Raw genomic sequence first — 18,452 nt, 5'->3', positions numbered from 1 at the left:
TGAGGAAAGGGCTCTTCTTCAGGGATGAACAGATCTCAGAAGAGGGGGATGATTTCTTCAGCTAGATATTGCTTTTGTTTAGGTTATGGGTGGCACAATGATTCTTACCTCATGAATTTCAAGGGAAAAACAAAGCATATGTCTGTCTGACAGTGGATCCCCATTTATCAGGGGCTGTGGCCTCAGAAACATTTCAAGCTTCCATTAATTAGTTTCACCATCAAGAAAAATTATTTTATTCTCTGCCACTCTTTTTCACTGCTACTGCTACACTAACCCTTTCCTTGGACCAGCACAAGGGACCTGAGTTGAATACAGTACTGAGATAAATTCAAATGGTACCAGGGAAAAAAACCATATAAGCAAATGTGTAAGTATATATTGGTGAGTTTTCAACCCAGATAGGTTTCCCCATATTTGCTCACAATGGACAAATGTGGCTAAACCTTTATGCCAGCACCGGTGGCTGAGTGGGATGCGGATGAGGAAAGGACAAAGCAAATTCTTTCAGCTACAGTGCCTCTTCATGGCAGCACATATTGTTCATTTAAGCAGTCCTGACCTGGGAAAACCATGAAGAGTTGGATGTCTTAACTCTGGAAAACTTTGAGGAAGCCCCTGTGTCTTGTACATCAGCTTCTTGTCTTGGTTTCTTTGCTGTAACTCTCTGATCTCTCTGATTTCAATTCAGAAACCAAACACAGTTTAGCTGAGAGGAGATGTGGGTTGAGGTTACTGTTCACTCATGGCTTGGTTTGAAATTTCCTTGGTTTTAGTAACTGTGTACACTGCAATTTTAAGTAAGTTATTGCAATCATTCTTGCTGAGGAATAGTCGAGATTAGCTTGGTCTCTTTTGTGGGTTTCTTTTTAGTTAAACACTAGACTGCATGGGCCTTTGTGTAGCTATTTGCTGCTTCTAAATGCATGTGAGCATAAGCTCAGTTTGTTCACAAATATGCATAAAGGTACAGTGACGTGTAGCTGGGTGCCATCATATGTATGTACATTCAGCCTACATGGGTTCATCTGCCCAACATGCAGGGGAAACAGATTTTACTCCTAAATTAGAAATTAGTCAGTATGTAATCATGGGGACATCATGTAATTGCTCTGTGCCTCCTCTTCCTATTGCAAGCAGTGTGAGAGGGAGCTGTAGACATTGGAATCACACTATGCCAAGCAGATGGGAATTCAGAAGCCAGGCTTCTGATCCTTTGGGTCAGCATATCCAGCATCCTGCTGGGGATCCACGTCACTGCTCTGCTGGAGGAAGGGAAAGGTTTGAACCACAATGGAGCAGAACATCGCTGAAAGCAAATCTCTACCACTGAGTATTTAATCTTTAACAAACTGATGGCATGCCATGAAGATCATCTCTTGGCAGACATTGTCCAACCCCAGCCAGTCCTTTTGTCTATGACAGAAGGAGGCAGGGACAACAGCTAAAATGTACCTGCTTTATTGCAAAAAACATGGTAAAATTTCAAATGTGTTCTTTAGCTGGAAAATTTCTTTTTTTACTTAAAATAGTATGATTAGGTGTTATTTAATTTTACCCCACCAATAACAGTAGATTGTACAATTAGTAGACCAGATTAATAGGTGTGATCAACTGCTAACTCCTAAGTATATTTCAAAATTTTATATACATATCCTTCAACCACACAGCCTGTACTTCCAACAGTCATATATGTCTGTAGCACCCTATTGGAAACCACAAACCTTGACTTTTTTAAAATGGTAAGATTTTAAAAATTAGGCATACCTTTTTTTTTTTTTTAACTGTAAGATTTTTAGAATTAGGCATTTTTTTCCTCTTTGAATTCGAATTGCTGCCATTAGGTATCCAGTATTTCTGGATTTGAATTTTCTACAGTGGTGGTACATTGCAGCTTTATGCTGCTAAATGTCATCTCCATCTTCTGTGGAACAGGTCTCTGTGTTTGAGGAACAGAACTACTTTATGACCTTTAGAAGTGACTGATCCAGAAAAAAATTCACCTATTAGAATCTCTTATTTCCACCTACTTGTAATTTCCAAACTGCCTAATTTGGAGCTGAAATTTCCCAAGCTGGAAGTTCTGAGGGGAAAAACAGATATTTCAGTCCAGGTAGGGAATCCATTTTTGTGATTTTAAGAGGCTCAACAGAATAATACTTTTTAATGCTGCTCTTGTAAAGTGATTTGCTTTAGAACTACTAATCTGCATTTTCACTGAACTCAGTACATAGTCTTAATAACTTTTATTTCTAATGAATAATGTTGCTGAATCCTGTCACTGTCATGAGTTTTGCCTCCTCCTCAAGCTTTTTTACAATCTCCAGGAAGACTACAGGTGACGTGCTGGGAAGACAACCTCACAGTTCAGCAAATTCACGTCAACAGGTGCTGCAAGGTCAGTGTCAGTTTTGGCCGCGAGTGTCCCCTAGATGGTGTCCCCAGATGGTGTCCCCAGATGGTGTCCCTCACTGCATGCAGAGATCCTCTTCTCTGCAGAGGTGGGAGGAGGTAATCCGGTCCTGAGGCGGTCACGAGGGGATGGGAATGGGCAAGGTGACAGGTCAGGGAGCTCAGACATGAGACCTTTCCCTGCCATATGGGGGAGCATTCACTGCACCACGAGGTGCCACCCAGCTCTGGTAATCCCATCACTGCCTTCTCTGGCTCTCAGTTAAGTGGGATAAACAGGTGATACAGCCAATGAAGCATGAATTCATCCCCTCTGAATAAAACACAGGCACAAATTGCCCCAGGACTGGCTTTAAAAGGCAGCACCATAAGGGTGATCCTGTCGTGCCTAGGAGAGGTGCTGCCTGTTTTCTTCTTGATGCTGCTAACCCTTTCTAAAGTGCTGAAAAGGCGTGTGCAGCCCTTGGGTGGGAAGGGAGGGAAGAAATGGAGGCTAGATAAAATGCCAGGCAAGGGAGGCTGTATTCAACATGGAGAGCAGGGAGAGAGAAGGCACTTTGAGGTGCCAACACCTGGAATTGTTTAACTGAGGTTTCCCAGCCCCAAATCCCATGGGAATCCCTTCAAACCACCTAGCCACTGGACTTGAGGGCTGTCAGCTGGATGAAGAGCTAACCCTGGAAACATGACTGCGTGCTCCATCTCTCCATCTCCTCCAGAAGTGATTTCTTTAAGAGATGGAGAGATTGGAGATTTAATACTTGTCTAAGCAGCTTTCAGGCTTGTTAAAGTGCTAATCCCATAACCCCCATCACAATCCTGAAGGTGTGCAAAGACTTCACATGTCACTTCACGATCCCCTGAGGGATCAAGGGAAACAGGAAGAGAGAGGAAGGAAAAGGATTTTGTTTGGGTTGAGAGGATAGGGGCGAAACAGAGCCTGTTTCCTCCAGAGGCTAGCCTGAGAAAGGCTGAGGATGGACAGAGAAGCTCAGGGAAGGAGAGGGAGAGCTAAGTGGGTGGGAGGGGGTGAGTGAGAGGGCTGCGCTTGGTGAAGGGGAGAAGGTCCCTGTCATCAGGGAGGAGTGTCCTCTCTGCAGCCCCTGCACTCCAGAGCTTAGCATGCAGGAAAGCAGCTTTTCCTCTCCATCCCTCACTCGGTGCCGTGGCAGAAGTCAGTGTTCTGCAGGTGAAGGTGTCCTAGAGAAGTCACCCACCAGAACTGGATTTAAAAGGGGACTGGATTATTTTAGGACCTCTCAGAAAACAGGTGGTTATGTAAGGTCAAATCTCAGCAAGTGTAATCAAATCTCAATTCTAAGCTGATCACCAAGCAGGGTGTTAGGAGGTATTTATTCAAGCATTCCTCCCTGTGTTGTGACTTTCCTCTAAAACAGCCAGAGCTGAAGCTGGGACTAAATTAGGAGAGCTGTGGCATCCTCTCCTCCTCTGCTGACCTTGGGAAATCTCCCTTGCCAGCTGCACCCTGACAGTTCTGTGCTAAACAGTACTCTCAACAAGGAACTTGCTTTCATACTGGAATTTATGGCATCTAGTCAGGTTGTGTCCAGCCTCTGGCTATCTCTTAGGTGCCTTATGTACCTTTGTGCTTTGCCTGTAGCTCAGGGCATGCTGCTTGCAGCTATGTAACATCTCTCAAAGCCTGGAGACAATAATTACCAGCCTCTCTGTGGCAATGTTTTTCCTTTATTGCACTTGTGCTGTTCACATATTATTGCTCTCACAGCCCTGCCTCTGTAAACCCCCACAGTGTTATTATGGTGGATTCTTGTGGAAGAACTGGTGTGAGAATTGCTGTTCCTCCCACTCCTCCTTTTTCTCTTGTATTGCAGACTTCCGTGTACAAAGGAGAAAAACAAACGTGGTGTTCAACAAAAGATCTGGTGGCTATTTAAATTCTCAGTAAATATGATCCAATTTTGTGTATTCACAGAAGATTAACAAGCAAAGAATGTGCAACATTTGCACATGATGAGCATTCTCCTCCCAGATCTAATAGAAACACACCCAGAAATAACCCATAGGAGTTTAAGTGGGTCTTGATGAAAAGTATATCATGCTAAGGGAAAGCATGGCAAGAAATCACCATACTGGTCATTTTCACTGTCACCACCTGCAGCATCAGACAGTCCTCAGAGGAGGCTGTTGCTATGGGACCTCATCATTGCTGGCAAGTGGGGAAAAATTCCCCTTTTTCTCTCTCTGTTCTTTTCCTTTATTTTCTTTTTCTTTTTAGAAATAACTTCCAGCATTACAGTTAAAGTACGCCATCAGCTGTCAGTGTGCCACAAATAAATCTTAGTGTATACAAAACTGTCAGCACATCCTTTGTGCAACATGTGCATGCCCCACATGCAGTGATGACTACCATACAATTCATTTTTTCTATGGTGTGTTTATGATGCTTGACTGGACTAGAAAGCAAGCTGCAGTTCAGGTCCTTGGCACAGAAATATCCTTAGCGTCCTCCCAGTAAGAAGCTTCAATGCACTTTGTAGAGGTGTGTACCTCCAGTGGGAAACAAGAGTGTAGAGGATCTAAATTTAAAAAAAAAAAGTTGGAATCTGACAGTGAAAGTCTGTTAAAAACAAAAACAAATGAACAAACAAACAAACATTGCAACATTAAGCTCTACACTTGTGCAAGATCCTGAGGGAAAAACAGAAGGCTTAGTAGTCACAGTACACCTAAGCAATAAAAGGAGAAAATAATTTTTTTTAAAATTGATTCGTATTTTCATCCTGGGCTTTTCCCCTTCCACAGTTATTTCCACCAGGGATCTGCTGTCACATGGCAGCTAGAGCATTTAGCATCCATGTGTCTGGGAGGTGAGCAGCAACCCAAGAGACAAGATAATGGAGCAGGAGGAGCTGCCTCCTCTGCCCATTAGTCAAATGTTCCCAAGGAGAGTGCGAGATGCTCCCCAGAAGCAGTCATTTCTTTCTGAAAGCCTCAACTGTTACATGAAAAAATATCATAATAATGATGGCAAAGGGCTGAAGTGAATGAGAGTGCACAGAGGTGCTTTTATGTGGTAGGAGGAGGAAGGAAGAATGCCTGTTGCATGGTATGAAAGCCACGGGAAGATATGTGCCCCCTTAAGAAGAAGAAGAAAGAAACATTTTACCAAAATGTTTAGGAAAGTCTTCCTTTATTGGGCTACTGGTTGCCAAGGAGAAAGAATCGATCATTCAAAAAGAAAAAAAAAAAAAAGATGAGAAAAGGATCTGTCAGGAAAGAAGACATCTGGAGTTAATTTGTGTACAGCTTCTTCTTCTTCTTAGCCCAGTGACACTGAATCATTTGCTTCACTGTTTTAAACTGAATAAAGCTCTGGAACTATCTAATTTCTATTTAAATAAAAACACACTCTTTTTTTTTTTTTTTCCAACAAGGCAGTATTACTTCTCTGTTTAGTTCAATGCCTGATAATTTTAGAGAGTGCTAGTGTACCATTTAATCACTGTTCACAGGTACACGGCGTGTAATTCATGCAGAAGGAATCAATTATGAGAAAAGAAAAATCTGAATAAGACCCTTGAGACAATACTGTGGAAACTCTATGATCCAGGTACATTTTTAAGGGCAACCACAAGCTCTGATTTTTAGCAGTCACGTAGATAACCAGATTAACTACCTGGGTTTGATAGAAAAGGGAAAATGCTAGATTTTGATCCAATATATTAATGTTGAGCTTGTTCTGTAAAATGTCATTCAGAAGAAAAATAATCTTATAAATTAAAAAAGCAGATATGTTAATTGTGGGCAGAGTGAAAACAAGAAAGAAAGGATGCTTTTTAAAATGATCCAACAAAGCCAGTCCTACTGTGTCATTACCAACAGCCTGGATGCAGACATTAAGCAAAGTTAGTGCACAGAAAGGATGCTCGCTAATGATACTGCTTTCTCTTGGGACAACTTTGCAATGAGCATGGGGATGCTCTTAAACAATGAATCACAAAGCAGTTAGAAACGACTGAGCTTTTTGTGCTGCATGGCCAAGAGCATCAGTCTCCTCAGCAGATGTCTGCATGGCTGTGTCTCATCTATGAACTTTCTCTCCACCATCTCTTCTATATTTACAAATAAAAACCATTAAAATGTAGTTCTCTCTCTTGAGATCTGATGGTGAAAAGGGCTCTCAGAAAATAAAAAAAAAAAAGAGGATTTTTTTGTTTTCCTTTTATTTATGCCAATCAGGGAGAAGTTTCTGTAAGTTAATAAAATCTTGCTAATGGAGCAGTCTTGTGAGTATGAGATGCTAAGACTTGGTTATCTGTTCCAAGAAAGGTCGGACTCACTACTGAGAAGAAAATATCACTCCAGTAACTAATGAAGTGTAGGCAGACTACATGGTTTTATATCATCTGCTATAAAAAGCCCCAGAATGTCCTAAAATGTTTGTGCCTGGAAACCTGGGGCCTGTAATGGTGTTCTGACATGTGCAAGTAGGGCACCCTTGACTGAATAAGAAAAGCAGGGAGTTAATTTCTCCTGGAGAAGCCTTGGCAATGGCCATTTGGCTTGAGGACTTATGTCCCCAATACCTAGTTTGTAGCACAGACAGGGCCATTGCTGCTAGTTCAGCAAAACCTTATCACTTGATTTATATTTCCTCAAAGGACCCTTTTCTCCAGGTTGGTCATGGAAATCTCCCTCTTGAGCCCTGGTAATGGAAAAACAGACTTCAGCCTCTTTCACTTCTGCTCTGTTGCCAGAGAAGCCTCCAGGGTATGAGTGGAAATGAGTATCAAGATCAGGTTCTTCTGCAAGCCGAGCTCAGTGATGCTGAACACAACTTTTGTATCCAGCAGCAGGCACAGCTTCCCAAAGTCAGCACACCCCGTTTATTGCAGGCTGTTATAGATGCTTAATCCCGACACCAAAATAACTGTGCAAGATTTCCTGGAGAAAAAATGGTAAAACTCTCCAGGAGCATGCCTTCTTCTCTGCATTTTTAATGGATTGATTTGCATATATTCAAACAACGAAATATCTGTGCCAGGGAAAACCCAGTCCCCTGTATCTGTTTCTCTTTTCTACACTAGCGCAAGCGACGTGAGGCTTAGGAACATGGTCAGCATTGCAGGAGGAGGATTACAGCATGTGAGTCCTCATTTGCAGGCACCTTACTATGCTGAGTTTCTCACCAAAACACTGTTGACATGACAGACTCGCTGATCTTCTATGAGACCAATAGACAATCTCATTCTAAAGGCAGATCCTACCATGGTTCCCTCACCAGGGACCCAGAGGCACTGGTAGGCTGCCTGTTTTCGGGAGGGAAACCAACATTTTACTGCCTGGTTAATTCCCTGCTCACTTCCACTTAGATGTATCATTGTGGCAAGTGATAAATCTTTATCAATGAGGCACAAAGTCTCCCAGATATGTGGCACAAGCTTGTAGAGATACATTTCAAAAGTTATTGTGGCCCATACCAACCACCTTATCAGCTGCATCCCTGAGTCTGTGCCTCAGCTGGGATTTCCTCCCACAGTCCCATGAGCTCAGTCAGCCTCTGGAAAAATCACTGTCTTGTAAACTTGTGTTTTCTTTGTCATTCAAGTGAGCTGCTATTTCTGGCATAACTACTGTTTCCATGGCTACACCAGCTCATAAATAGGGTCAGAAACCTTGGAGATGTTTTTTAAGTGATTCCTTGGAGATGTTTTTTAAGTGATTCTTTGGAACAGAATATAATCTGGCCAGAGGTGATGAAGCTCAGGAGTTTTCCTTTGAGGCCACAAGGACTGCACTCCTGCTACCACCTGGGCACCATGGTTTCTGGTGCAGCACTGGTATGGATCAAATGACAACTGTTGTGGCCAAAAAAGTTGGCACTGGCTTTCTTGGGGAAGAAAAGCCTGGGCAGCGAGGGACAGGGACTGGGTGCTCAGTCCCTGGGCAGGACCTGTCATCCATCTGGTGTGGCAGCCAGGCACGAACATGAAGCAGGTGCCTCTTGCTCTGAAAAGAAGCTGTACACCCACAAGTCTGCAAAGTAAATGTGAGGGGAAGGGGGAGAGAGATGATGGATGGAGAGAGAGGACTGATAATCCTGGGAGATAAGAAAGAACATGAGAAGTGGGGCCCTTTAGGGAGTTTCTGTCATGTTTTGTTGGTGGTAAAAAAAAATCTTCATGTGACGCCATGGAAATTTTTTTCCCACAGTCCACTTTTGTTAAAGGGAAACGAGACAGATTTCATTGGGAAAACAGGAAAACAAAGGGAGTATTTTGAAAACAAATAGCCTGAACATATGTAAATTTTTAAGCTTCAGGAAAGAGGAGTAGAGGGCTGTACAGTTGATTTCTCCAGCAACTTTACCTACATAGAAGAAGGCAGAAGGGAGGGGGAGCCCCTGGAAACCTGTCTGCAGCAGATGGAGGCATGGGAATGAGCAGCGGGGATGGGAGTGAGTCTGCTGCCAGCAGGCTGCACCTCTTTATATCCACACAAGCAGGTCCCTGCCCACAGTAATCACTTCTGCTGTCAGAAGAGGATGAGTGCAATCAATCTCCACACATTTGTATACAAGCTCTAGTCATCACAGGGAGGAGAGGATGCCAACACGATGCTGCCCCCGTTGTCTTTCCTGTGCCCAGAAATTACTGCACAAGCCTCTGAAAGCTGTGTGATTGTCTTAAATGTGTGGGAATGTGAGTGTGTTTGCTCCTTCTCTGCTAGATTGAAAGGCTCTCAGCTATATCTAGGATTTACTTCCCAGCTTCTCAGTTCCCACTCAAGGGCTAGGACCTTATTGATTTTTTTAATGTAAGCTGAGAGTCTCACTGGAGGATTTATCTTGTCTAACTTCAACCATCTGAAAGGTCAGAGGCCTCAGCTATGGGACTCTTGCTCAGCACCAATGCAGTGCTGGACTGGTGTTCACTGCCAGGCTCTGTCATGTCAGTGAGAGACTGTCCCTGCTTGGTCACACCGCTGGCTGGCACGGCTGCTCCAAAATCCCCTCCTGCAACCTCACCCAAACACAAACCCCATCTATCATAAACAAACCCACACCTTGGTTTCCTTCTGCCTTTGTGTTGCTCTGATGCTCCTGGTGCTACTCCATTCACTGGGGTTATTTTCAGTCCTGCCAGCTCTGACCTTGTGTAGTGAGGTGGATGCTCAACAAGGGCAAGAGTGAGGTGCTTCACCAGGGCCAAGAGCCCCTGAGGGTGACTAACCCTGTGGTTGTACCGCCAGCCAGGCAGTTACAGCCCATGACTGAGGCACTGCTGCAGCTGAGGATGGGGATGATCTCCCAGCACAGTTTGCAGCACTCTAGACCTTCTCTTTTTATCCTGAGACTCCACCAACTCTTTCCACATCTCTGACACATGACCTTCCAGGCAACAACAGGCTATTAAAACTTATGGGTATAAAATAGTCTGCATTACCACGCATGGAGTTTTGTTGGGTTGGAGTATGGGCTGAGCTCTATCTCTGAGGGCCTCTCACAGTAACAATGCTATTGGTACCCAGATGTGACCCAGCTGTTACCTCAGCCCAGCACTTTGGGTCTCAGGAGTGAGTGGTTGGACACCCATGCACAACACAAAGGTTCCCCATTCACCCCCTGCCTTCTCATCTGCTTTGCTAGAGCTCTGGCAGCATCTCAGCAGCATTCCCTATGACTCCCTTGAGTGGACTCAGCCCTGTTGGCACTGGGCTAGCTTGTGCATCACTCTGCAAGGTGTGTCTTCACCCCTGCAGCACCTCTGAGAAGTTTACTGGAAGCCCCTCCAGGCATTCACTAGCACAGGAGAGGGACAGGGAATCCTCTCTTCCCTGGCATGTGCAGACTTGTGATCCCAAGAAGCAGCACCAAAGGGAAGGTTATTTCTTTATTTCTCTTTACTTCTCCAGAGATGTCCCCCCAGAAGCTCCAGAGAAGCTACAGCCTTGTTGCAGAAAGAGGCACATCACCCCTCAGGAGTGTGCTGAGGCTCTGCTGCTCCTCCAGACCTTGCTGGAGCTGTGCCTGCACAGCTCTGGTCTCACAGTGCTCCCCCATCTCACCCCTGCCATGTGAATGCATGACACCCGCCCACGACTGATGTCCTGATGTCACCTGGTGGCAGGGTATATCTGGAGGACAAAGGACACCTCGAGACTCTTTCTACACAGGCTGGAGGACGGGAGTTGAATGATTTGCAAGAGGAGCCCTTGGCACTGTAAGTGTTCCCCAGGAGCTCAAAGCAATATCAAGGGGGGCAGGGGGATGAAAAAGGAACTGGTTGCAAAACCAGGGGAGAGGAAAGTCCAGATAAAACTCCATGGGGGACAGATTTGGATATTTGTGCTTGGAGAGTGTGAACAGATCCAGTAGCTAGGAAGAGCTGTGATTCTTGTGTGGTTGTTTTCTGTTTCCTCTATCGTTAGGGCAGTGGTTTGTCTCAGAGCTCCCTGGCTGTATGAGCAGGGGCTGCTCAGCCCCTCATGCTGGGCACCCCTCGGCTGGGGCTCCCTGGAACCCCCTTGGCTTGTGTCCTCAGCTGAGTCTGCATGTGAGCAGCACTGGGGGGCTGCCGAGGAGCAGCTGGGACAGGCAGCTGGTGTCTCCTGCCCCAGCACCCAGCCACACATGCAGGGCACATGAGGGAAGAGTTTATAACGTGAAGCTGTACCTCTGCTGTTACTGAATCCCTTCTTTCAACTGGGACAGTCTTTCCACTGATCCCCATTTGGGAATATAGTTCTACTGGAAATTAGTTTCTATCTCTTAGAGTGCATCCTCTTTCACCTGTTCTTGGTCTTAAAACTGATGTTAGAATGAAGGTTTTGAAATCCTGTGTAAGACACAGGAGCAGAGAGGGCCGAATCTGCACGGACTTCTTCCCATCACTATGATTAGTCACCATAAGCAATTGAGACTGGAGCTATGAAACTCCTCAAAGGCACTGGATTCAATACTCCCTGACAAAAACCTGAAAGCATGATGCTAGTGGCTCTCTCAAGGCTAAGATCGGAGCATGAAAGAAACCCATAAAAAGGACATGAGCACAAGGATATTTCCTCCTAATTTCTCTCTACTCATGGAAGAGTATCTGCATGGAAGGCCATGACTTATGGAGGCTCTGTGTCTGACACCCTGAGGCAGTGTAAGACAAGTGCACATGGAGGAATCTGTATTTTTGAAAGCTTTGGACAGGGGAAGATGAGTTCCTACACCAAAAGGGTCGGAAGAAGATCAAGTGAGGCGTCTACATTATCTCCCAGGGACATTTTCCACTGAGAGTCAGAGATTAAGGATGGGGCAGATTAAAGAGTCAGCATTTGTCAGTAGTATTCAAGCCCCTTTAAATTTAAACACAACTAAAAGAAGGATTGTTAACCTGCCCAACAGCCCCGAGGTGGAATTTCTGACGCAACTGAGATAAGCCCATTAATGCGTATTAGGTATAATTAGCATCTGGACGCAAGTAAAGCTCTTACCTAGAGGATTAAGCCCTTGACTGAGCAGAAATGCTGTCAGGGGTAATTAGGTAACACCTCATCAGAGGAGGGAGCAGAGGAAGTGCATGGCAGAGGATCTTATGCCTCCAGAGTCTTTGCATGCACAGCCATCAGCTCTTGCCCAGGAGCTGCATGCTGGTGCTGGCAGAAGCAAAAGAGCTCTGGCAGACCAGGAAACACTGGGAGAAGGCAGCATAGCACTTGCAGAGATCTAGAGGAGACTCAAAACGTTTGTCAAGCCACCTGTTTGATCTGATATCAAGGACTATTCAAGTAACCAGGTACGGTAAGACAAAAGGCTGTGAAATTCCCATGGGAAGAAGCTGCTATTGGCATTTTTTTCATATCTGTCATCCTAGGGTGCTTGTCTGGTTGTGTGTAGGGGCAGTTTGTTCCTGAAGTGTGGGAACTGGACCAGGTTCCATGCTGTGGGGCAGGGCCCACTCCTGGAGAACTCTTTGACTCTAATGATGGCAAGCAAGTCCCACCAGCTCCATGGTGGGAAGGCAGCTTGATTTCAGCGGCAAGAGGAAAGTTGTTACGTGGCATTTCCATCCTCCGTCATTTTTTTTGTGATGCATGGAGAGAACAGAAGTAGAGGGAGATTAGTAAAGAAGAAGTTAGAATTGTCTCTATTGTCAGAAATGTCCCTAACTAAAAGTTTCATTGAGTGCTCTTTATTGAATTCATGCAGGTGAGAGAGGAAGTGTGATTTGAGTAGATCCTTTTTTCCTACCAAATCCTGGGTTATTGAATATCTGGTAGATGGATACAACTACTTCAGGTTTGGGCAAAAAGAAACTTCAAGGACTGCATCTTTCCATTAGCTATTCCTCTGTTGAGTGAAATAAGAGACAAAGACTCAAGGATTTAAGAGGTTTTGACCCTCAAAGACATATTTGTGGTTAAGGTAACATACCAGTGCACAGCAGAGGTTATTGAAGCAGGGCAGGAATTCAGTTGGAGATGGAGCTCAAATGCATCCTAAGAGATGGAAATCTGTTAGCAGGTTTGGTTTTTCTGTTGTACTTTTGGGAGAAGCCCTTGAGAAGGGTGCCAAGTAACTTGAATGTAAGATTAACATGGTGCTTAAAAGTGGATGTGTGTCCCTTTTTGTTGAGGAGAGGGCTCTAGCTCTGAGACAGACAACATACTGATGAGAATTGCACTTGAGACAAAGACATAATAATGGACTTTGGCCCAATAGCAGACATGCTATGAAGCAGCTTTCTGATGCAAAACATCTTGTTGTAGGGCAGTATCATCTGAATTCTTCCCATCCTGAGTAACAGAGAGGGATCAAAGTCTTTGTTTTGGAGGCAAAATGCCTTCACCTCTCAGTTTGGCCCTAAAAATCTGCAACTCATCAGATTTCATTTCTCCTCCTAGCAGTGCAGTCCAGGTCAGACCTATCACTGCGCTTTCATTCTCATTCTGTAAAGAAGGTGACAGTGTTTGCCTGTCCTGCCACCATGCTGTGAGGAGAAAGAAAAAGCTGTAAATACTGGGCAAGTGTTCAGGCACTGCAGAGATGGCAGCCAAACAAGTAAGTTGCAGGGTTTGAGCTGATCCCTGTGTTTGTGGGCACAGTGTGTGCTTAGGAAGCGTTGTGTTACACGCGGGGGAATAGCATCTGTGCATACTTCAGCTTCAGACACAACCATCTGCTGCTCCATTTGGGGCTGCTGGAACTTGTCCAGTCTCCTGCTTGGGATATTACAGCTGAGACAGAAGCCTGACCACAAGCAACAGAAGAACTAGCCTAGCTCTAGGAATTATCATTTTGAACCATCCTACTACCACCACAGATGGAAGGATGTCCTGGGTGAAGTATTTCCAGACTGCCACAAATACGGAAATATGGCTCTTCACCTTGCATAGATGTGGAAGTGACACAGGAGGATTGCTCAGATGACCTTTCTCCTTGTATATAAGGATTTTCTTTCCAACACTTTGGCTATTTCAAGACAAAGGAGTAAAGTCTCTTTAGACTAAGGAAAAAAATCTTTGATGACATTTATAGTTCTGAGATTAAAAATCCAGAGTGTCACGGCAGGTGGTGTTGGGGATTAAACCAGAGTACTATGGTGACCTAATGAGATTTGTCTTTAGAAACAAATCCTGAAGCTAATTCCATCAGCAATTACATCAGCCTGATGCACGAGGATGAACACCTGGAGATAGGAGACATATAACAGTCATGGGGGAGAACATGACTTCAAGGAAGAAAGAAAAATGTTGCATTTATTTTTTTATCCATAAATGCAGTTGTTCAGACCATTCTGGCATACCAATTAGCACAAAATTTGATGAAGGGCTGGAAGCTTCCCTTTGGGCACTGGTGAGAGTAATTGCTGTTCTCTCTGGGAAGGAAGCAAAAGGCTCAGAGTGCAGAAGTTCTGCCATCTAATACAGGAGATGTGTCTCCCAACAGAAATTGCTCCCTGATAACTATTTATCCCCTGTGGAGATTGGTTCATGCACAGTGTGGTGAAGAGGGGTCAGCACATGTAATAGAAAGCTCAAAAATACCAAAATGGGCACATCCTGGGGCAAGTTACAGGCTTTACTCTTCTAAATCCTGAGAAATTTGTGAAATTAATTCTACCTAAAAGATGGTCTCCAGTGCATTACCTTATCCTTCTGTATAATCTTGCAACAATCTTGTGCTATTTCCCATAAGTTTGGTATTGACAAATGTTGGGGCCTAATTGCAGCAGAACAGATGAAGTCTACGTGGTGATTCCCAAGGACAGGATTTTTCTCTAAGCCATACATGTGTCTTCATGGCTCCAGCAATGCTATTACAAGGCTAGCTAGAAAAAATTCCCAGCATTGGCATGAAACTTCCAATTTTACCTAAATTGTGGGGCAAGCTTCTGTAGAAAACTGTTTCCAATAGTGCAACTGTGTTAGAGACAAAAGGGGTTAATCTCCATGACTCTGCAAGACATTGCACCATGGGATAAATGTCTTTTTGGCCTTAGCTCAAGTGTGCTTTGTCTGGCATCTTAATTCTAACATGCCAGATGAAAGGCAACGCTACCCTGCTTAATTTTTACGCATTACAATCTTTCTTTATCTTTAATACCATTATCTTTAATCCTGTCACAATTACATTTTCCATAATTCTGTCATCTGACTACTGATACCTAGAAAAGATAAGCAGAGTGTTGTGTCAGTCCTTGCAGTTATCTTGCAGGCAGAGGGATCTGAGAGAGGCACGTGCCTGCCGCACACAGCCCAGCGATGAGTGAGACCCCAGCCGCCAACCTCAACACTGGAGATGCTCCAACTGGTCCCACCACACCACGCAAGGGGCCTCCCAAGTTCAAGCAGAGACAGACAAGGCAGTTCAAGAGCAAGCCCCCCAAAAAAGGAGTAAGAGGGTAAGGGAATGTTGGAAATAAAAGAAACCATGCTAGTTGAGTAGCTCCCCACTGCTACACTGTGCTTCTGTGCATCTTCCCATGGGCAAGGACAGAAAGCTTCTCCCTGTCCCCAGGTGCCATCAGCTCTCCAACCTGGAGCTGCTTCTCTTCTGCTCCAGAGCCACAATTCTTCTTCCTTGGTGGGGGCTTTAGGACATATCCCCTTTTCTTGCTGCTGCCCCAAACTCACTTCTTACCTGCTCTTTTCTCTCCTAGGTTTGGAGATGACATCCCAGGCATGGAGGGGCTGGGCACAGGTAAGCCCTGCTTTAGCACTAGTGCAGACAAACTTGATCATGGGAGAGGATTCTGGGGTGCTCTCTGTTTCTGTGGCCTGTCTGCAGCTCTCGGGGTCACCAGAGAAGATGAGTTCTGCCTCCCAAGCTGCCACATTCATGCTTATGCTAACATACACTACGTGAATGAAAGGCCATTTATGTATACTTCAGCTTCAGACTACTTACATTGGGCTGCAGAAGTGCTTGTTTGTTTTTTGCTAATACTCTGACTAAGAATTTCAGCCACATGAGAGTCTCAAAGAAATGCTAAATGCTAAGCTATTAATACCAAAAATCACAGAAACTAAATCCCAGATGGTTAAGTATTTGTGTTGTCATCAGAATCCTAATTTTAAGAATTTTATGTACCCATCTGGGATCGAGAAGCAAGCATTGGATGAGCTGTAGCCAGTCAGAACTTTGAAGTATTGATAAAGAGAGAGTCACAGATCCTGAATATTGTAGGCCAAATTATTCAGCCTCTGATCTAAAACTGCACATGTCTTCAGAGAGATCACAGTTTGGCTACAAGTAATTTATAAGAATGGGAGAAACCTCTGGAATGAATTTTTACATCAATTTACATAGTCGCTGAAGAGACTAGGAACTGCTGACTTGCTTTTTCTCACAGACAGAAAGTACACTGATCTGGTTTGGTCTGACACATAGTACCAGATTTGAAATACTCATCTGCCCATTTAACTTTCAAATGAAATCTCCTTCTTGTTAATGTTTCCTCAGTAAATCAGCCTCTCTGTTAATAAAAAATAAATCCAAGGAGTCCATTGACAAGAACACATTTGTCGTTATCTCTCTTTTGCAGATATCACCGTGATTTGCCCATGGGAAGCTTTCAGCCATCTGGAACTGCATGAGCTGGCCCAGTTTGGGATCATCTAAGGTGTCAGGATTTCTGCTGGTGTCACCTGGTGACTCCACAGATCCCAGCATGGTCTTTACCATCTTTGACACTTACTTTTGGCCCTTGCATCCACTTGCTTATGGGCAGGATGGTTTTGTAAGAGCCAGTTGTGAGAAACTTCACTTTGCAGATCAATTTGGCAAAGAAGTTATTTGGGACCGTGAGCAGACCTCACGTTCCATGAGATGAAACTACTGAAAAATGTCTTAATGTCTCCCCACACCATATTCTTTCTTCTCTCATTGTCATAGATCTTCAATGTTTATGGTGATACAGGGAGGCTGTATTTTAACATTTTCCCTGATTAGCTGAGATATTGTGTGCATGTATGTCCACACCTAATTAAATCACCCTATCCTGTTTTCTTCCTTCCCTCCCTTTCTTCAGCTTTCTGTATAGAATTTCCATGGGTGGGTCCCCGTGTTATTTGAACCACCAATTATTTGCTCAGAGTACATTGGTAGAGAACAGCATTAGTCACCAGTCCAGACGTTAGGCTGTTTTCCATAGGAGATCCTTCCCCAGCGGCTCACCATAAGGAACGTGCTGCTAAGATTTACCTCATCAGCAAATGGGGAAAAGGGCTTGCAAATGCTGTCTCTGCTGTACTGCCCACAGGCTATGAACCATGAGAGTCTGGCTCTTCTCATAATGTTAAATGAAAATGTGTGCATCTGAGATCAATAGCTAAGTGAATTAATCCTATTATTCATTCCTTTGTGGTTGCAGTTCCAAAGAAGTAGCACTCCAAATGACACTGCATTTCCTCTCCTTTGATGGGAAACCCTGTGTGACATTTGTCCCCATGCCCATACATATTTACATGAGACATTTGCTCCCCAGGACATGCTTGCTGCTTATTAAGACAGAGAATCCTTATGATCTGTCGCCAGACTGTGCCAGCAGTCTTGCCACATCCAGCAGAAAATGATATTGCTGTAATTCCTCCCTCTTCCCTGTGTTTAGCATAGGAAAAGTCACCCTTCACCCTGCCCCTCATAAGCAGGAAGGCTTTTCCCTCTTCATTCCTTGGCAATTTCTGGAGCTTGTTTGGACAAGCAGGCAAATGGTGTCCCCAGAGAGAAGTACCAGCAGAGCAAGCGGGAGGCAGGGCAAGGGCAGGATGCAGGCAAGCACAGAGCCAATCCACTTAACCCCATCGATGTGTGCCTGCAGCCCCACTGCTGCCTAGTGGTGAGGCACCCAAAACCACTTAATGTTCAGGGAAGGCACCAAGATTCCCTATGGCCCTGGAATTAAGGAAGGGCTTTTGGCTTGTTTGCAGGCAAGGAGCAAGTTTATTGTAGCTACATAATATTCATAAAAGGAGGTGGAATTTTTAATCACTGCCTTTAGCTTGAGAAGCCTCATTGCATAAGAACTGCCTCCCCCTATCTTATCTTTCCTATGCTGAGCATGTTCATGGGAGCAAGGAGTGATTGTGGAGAGGAGAGCAAATCCTGTCTAAACGATTGATCCCCACGCAGAAAGCATTGCTATAAATCCATGGTGGTGCCATAGTTATCTGCTACTGTTATTCCAGAAATAAAAGCTAGCAGTTTTCAGTTAAAATATAGTTTGAGCACCAAAAGCTAAAGGAAATTAATTCCTGTTGGCAGTCCAGAGCACAGCTTTTATTATTCAGCACTCCTGCCATTAGAAGCAGCAGTAAGCCATGCAGTGGTTCAGAACCGCAGCACTATGGCAGCACAGAAGTCGTGTACCATTTAGCTAATTGCAGCCCACAGCTATTTCCTTGGGCAGAGGCAGTCTGTCCTTTCCACTTACTTCCACTTTCTCCTGCCTTTCTCACCTTTTAATGCTTCTCTTCTTTCCCTAAGTGTTCTTTATGTAAATGATGTTTTATTTAGCTTTTACTATAGGAAACTGATTTCATTTTTTTCCAAGCTCATGTACTAGCTC

At 44.4% G+C, this 18,452-nt stretch overlaps 1 protein-coding gene across 2 annotated transcripts; it reads left to right on the top strand.

Moving 5' to 3' along the window:
• Positions 1–10,553: 10,553 nt before the first annotated feature.
• Positions 10,554–18,089, top strand: LOC116995494 (retinal cone rhodopsin-sensitive cGMP 3',5'-cyclic phosphodiesterase subunit gamma-like). Of its 2 annotated transcripts, none has more exons than XM_033058276.1 (4): positions 10,554–10,616; positions 15,101–15,287; positions 15,546–15,586; positions 16,431–18,089. In XM_033058276.1, exons 2-4 carry the CDS (start codon positions 15,148–15,150, stop codon positions 16,505–16,507), a joined length of 258 nt encoding a protein of 85 aa, XP_032914167.1. In that variant the 5' UTR covers positions 10,554–10,616; positions 15,101–15,147; the 3' UTR covers positions 16,508–18,089. The 2 variants fall into 2 exon arrangements, with proteins under 2 accessions (XP_032914167.1, XP_032914166.1); XM_033058275.1 differs by lacking the exon at positions 10,554–10,616 and adding an exon at positions 11,979–12,179.
• The last annotated feature ends 363 nt before the right edge of the window (positions 18,090–18,452 follow it).

The sequence above is a fragment of the Catharus ustulatus genome, chromosome 4 (genome assembly GCF_009819885.2).
Source record: "Catharus ustulatus isolate bCatUst1 chromosome 4, bCatUst1.pri.v2, whole genome shotgun sequence".
In the NCBI taxonomy this organism is placed as follows: domain Eukaryota; kingdom Metazoa; phylum Chordata; class Aves; order Passeriformes; family Turdidae; genus Catharus; species Catharus ustulatus.
The sequence above is the reverse complement of the archived record's forward strand: the minus strand, read 5'-3'. Positions and strand labels throughout refer to the sequence as shown.

Coding starts and splice junctions, on each gene's coding strand:
- LOC116995494 (XM_033058276.1), top strand. CDS start 15,148: ATGAGTGAGACCCCAGCCGCCAACCTCAACACTGGAGATGCTCCAACT. Junction 15,288..15,545: donor CCCAAAAAAGGAGTAAGAGG/GTAAGGGAATGT, acceptor TTTCTCTCCTAG/GTTTGGAGATGACATCCCAG. Junction 15,587..16,430: donor CATGGAGGGGCTGGGCACAG/GTAAGCCCTGCT, acceptor TCTCTTTTGCAG/ATATCACCGTGATTTGCCCA.